At 36.5% G+C, this 4,122-nt stretch overlaps 1 protein-coding gene across 1 annotated transcript in view; it reads right to left on the minus strand.

Moving 5' to 3' along the window:
- POLR3B (RNA polymerase III subunit B) overlaps window positions 1-4,122 on the minus strand; it is a 184,868-nt gene that overhangs the window by 133,227 nt on the left and 47,519 nt on the right. The window contains exons 7-8 of the mRNA XM_042781974.1: window positions 2,687-2,804; window positions 683-791 (exon numbers count right to left, since the gene is read on the minus strand). Coding sequence (XP_042637908.1) covers window positions 683-791; window positions 2,687-2,804 — 227 coding nt within the window. The remainder of the gene's footprint in view (window positions 1-682; window positions 792-2,686; window positions 2,805-4,122) is intronic.

The raw sequence follows: 4,122 nt of genomic DNA on the forward strand, positions 1-4,122 counted from the left end.
TTGGGAATTCCCATTTTCCTCAATGTTATCCACAATTTGTCATAATGCACACAATCAAATGCTTTTGCACAGTCAATAAAACACAAGTAAACATCTTTCTGGTATTCTTTGCCTTGAGCCAAGATCCGTCTCACAGCAGCTGTGATATCTCTTGTTCCACGTTCTCCTCTGAATCCAGCTTGCACCTCTGGAAGTTCTCTGTCAATATACTGCTGCAACCATTTCTGAATTATATTCAGGAAGATCTTACTTGAGTGAGATATTAATGATATTGTTCAATAATTTCCACATTCTGTGGGATCACCTTTCTTTGGAAAGGGTACAAATATGGATCTTTTCCAGTCAGTTGGCCAGGTAGCTGTCTTCCAAATCTCTTGGCATACCCAAGTGAGTGCCTCCAGTGGGGCATCCGTTTGTTGAAATATCTTAATGGGTATTCCATCAATTCCTGGAGCCTTGTTCTTCGTCAATTCCTTCATTGCAGCTTCAACTTCCTCCTTCCTCCCTTAGCTGTTTCAAATCTTACTAGCTTTCAATTTAAAATATGTTACATGATTGACTACTTACCTATGTCATAACCTTCTATTCCTAGAATTCCTTATCCTTCAAATTTCAAATTGCATGTGAAAATAAACCAGAGAAAGAAAATGTTAAAATTCTCAACAGAGAGCTGCAGTCTTACCTTAAATATGATCACAATGGGTATATCTTCTGACAGGGTATTATGCCTCAAATAAAATCGTCCTTGCTTCACGGCCATATTGGTTCTGCTTTTTTTCTCATGGGTAGAGCTACAAATAAACACAGGTTGGTTAAACTATACCCTCACTTAAGAAATGATCATTCCTTTCCTTACAAATTAGAGAAGAAAGTTTCAAGCTAGTAACATGCAGTAGCAGTGATCATCAATAAGTAAGATCCCAGGGATTGATAAATATCAGTAAGGTTTTTTCTAGCTAATAAAGTCAGTAAGTGCTTTTTTTAAAAGATGTACCCCACCCATGCTTCCAGAAACTTCTAAAAATACTTTAGCTTTGAGATTATGGTTGAAATTTTGTGGGTGAATGAGTCAGAATTACAAATACAACTGACCTATTTCTCTTTGATTCCACTTGCATTACATTTGATCCAGTTTGGGGCATATATTCATGATCAAACACTTCAAAACAAGCATAAGCCATAAAAACTATGAAGACATGAAGTTACACATTATGGTTTTTAAATTCATAATCCAATAAAACATCCTCACGGTTCTGGTACACAGTGAAGACAAATGTTATAGTATGCCAGCTGTAAGAAACTAAGGAATCTCCTTCTATTGGCATCTCTACCACTTATAAAATTCCTAATGGATTTAAAAACATTCAGAAGTTTTAATCAACCATAATGATAACACAAATGATTGCCTATGCTACACTGTGCAGTGGTTAATTCACTTTACTTACATTAGCTCTAATCTTTCCCGTAACAACACTTCATTTGATTACATGCATACGCACATTTTCTTTGAAGTGTTGTCTCCAAATTACAGCTGCGGAAATCGAGGCTTAGAGAAGCTAAGTAACTGCCCACCCCAGTGCTGAACACCTAGTAAACAGCAGCCTTGAGATTCCAATCCAGATCACCCTGGCTCTAGAGCCGGGTACAGTGAGAAGACACAGGTTATAGAATGGAAAGACTGGTACTGAAATGTAGCTCTTGGTAGGTTGTGGTAACAACTGAACCATATATATGTATATGTGTATGTATATATGTATACAGCACCTAGCACACTGCCTGGCTCTTAGTAAGTGCTCAGTGAATAGCCATTAGTGTTAGCTGCCTCTCTCTCAGAAAGAAAAATGCAACAGCTACAGGTTAATCAGTTCATTACAAGTTGTCAAGAACAAAATTTTACTGTGTTCTGATATCTATGCCACAGATCTTTCTACTCCCAACACTCATTAGCTTCCAAATTTCAAATTATATATGACAGTAAACATGAGAAAATAAGCCATAGGATTGACATACAGGATTCTGTTGTAGAAAAATGAATCCGTTGTCAAAGAGGCTGCTTGAGAAAACTAACACTAAGATGTTAGGTCCATGACATAATTCATTCAAGCGTAAAACAGTCTTTCTATACAGGTAGGCATATATATAGAGATGCTCAGAGACTGAAACGAACATAAAGAACTGAAGAGTGGTTTTATATTAGTTCTTTTTTTAAAAAGTTCCTTTCATGTGACAAATTAAAGGAAAATTCAACTTAAATAAAATGACTTGTGGCCTCTCAAACTATGTCTCATACTTTCATTGCTGAAATTATTCTCTGATTATAGACTTACAGGAGCTCTGGTGGTCCACTGCTTAATGCATTCATCTGCTAACCAAAAGACTTGTGGTTCAAACCCACCAGCCACTCAGCAGGACAAAGATGAGGCAGTCTGCTTCTGTCAAGATTCATAGCCTTGGAAATGCTATGGGACAGTTCTACTCTGTCCTTTAAGGCCTTCATGAGTTAGGATTGACTCAATGGCAGTGGGTTTGGTTTTGAGTTTATAGATGTATACAATAAACTAAATGGAAATTACTACACTAGTGTTAATCAGAAAGAAATAACTGCTACATCCACATCAAAAGATAGCCATTTGGTATTAATAGAATTATCCATGTTTCTTAAGACCACCAGGAATGTTTTCCATACCTGGTCACTGAAGCACCAACTGTCCCTTTTCGGTCAGCTTCCACAATGATCCTGTTCTTGGACAGCTGCTCTTGGATAAGAATAACTTTTTCTACTCCTTTAACAATGAAGTAGCCACCTGTGCAAAGGAAATGAGGTAAGCTTCATCACCTGTTCCCCCAATAGAGTGCCTCAGTAATGGCAGTGATGTCCTGAATTACAGATCATGCTGCCACTGCTTTGGGGCACTGCCTAACACTTACTTCTAATGGGTATAACAACATGGTTTTAAGGATTGATGATACCATCAGCACATAATTTCATACAGATGAGCCACAAGATGGTAAACTTCTTGAGGACAGGGAACAGATCTTATTTCTAATCACCACCACCTGAACATATTGCAGATGAATGGAAAACTAAGTTAAATAAATTACTCTTCAGAATCTCTGAAGCACAGATATAACTGTATATAAATTGAAATTTCCTCTACATTTGCTAACAAATCAGGGACAGTGCTAGACTAAGATTAGATTTCCAAAATAGTCTGTATTCAATAAAAACCACACATCATTGTCATACATATTACACATGTATTTATATAATTCAGAGGACAAAATAAGCCTTTATTTTGTAGTATATAAACAAAAGCAAGGTAACATATTTGACTTATGCAACATTTTCTCACAGTCCATCAAACTCATGTTTCTTTAATGTCTCAAACCTTCTGGGATTGTAAATCAATGCAACTTCATGAGAATTAGCTAAAGTAACCATAAAAGAAAATAAATAAATGTCAAACAGGGAATTCAGATAAATGTTCTGTGAAGAGCTAAACTTGATCACAAAAGAAGCTGCCTAGAAACAGACACAGAAAAATAACTATTAAAATTGAAACAAAAAAGATGTTCTCGTGTCTTTTTCCTGAATATAAAACAGGCTGAAGTTATACTTGAATCTTGTCAGACCATGGAAGACAAGTAATTTTATGAGATTGCTCTAGAATATTTAACCATACTAAAAGAAACTATTGAGCAAAGGCACAGAAAAAAGATGATAAACCATGTCAATTAAAAAAAAAATGCAGGTATTAAAGCTTTAAACCTTAAATAAAAGTATAAACAGTCCATCTTTTGGGAACACAGGCTAAAAGAATTATGCTGGAGCCAAATTTCCAGATGTTTTGTGAACATATTTTTCTTCTTTGAAATTCTTATTGTGATTTGGGTGAAAGTTTACAGAGCAAATTCATCTTCCATACAGCAGTTCACATTCACTTTGTCTCACGACATTGACTGTACTCTCTAGTAATGCAACAGTTCCCCCACCACTTCTTCCCCATAGCCACTTCTTCCCTGTGTCCTTCCCTCCCATGTACTCCTGCCACCCAAGCTGTCTCCCTATACATACACAGCCCTCCTATTCTCCCATGATTGATCTCTCCAAGGAGTATATCT

The sequence above is a fragment of the Orycteropus afer genome, unplaced genomic scaffold (genome assembly GCF_000298275.1).
Source record: "Orycteropus afer afer isolate SDZICR_OR568_19922 unplaced genomic scaffold, OryAfe1.0 scaffold00209, whole genome shotgun sequence".
NCBI lineage: Eukaryota > Metazoa > Chordata > Mammalia > Tubulidentata > Orycteropodidae > Orycteropus > Orycteropus afer.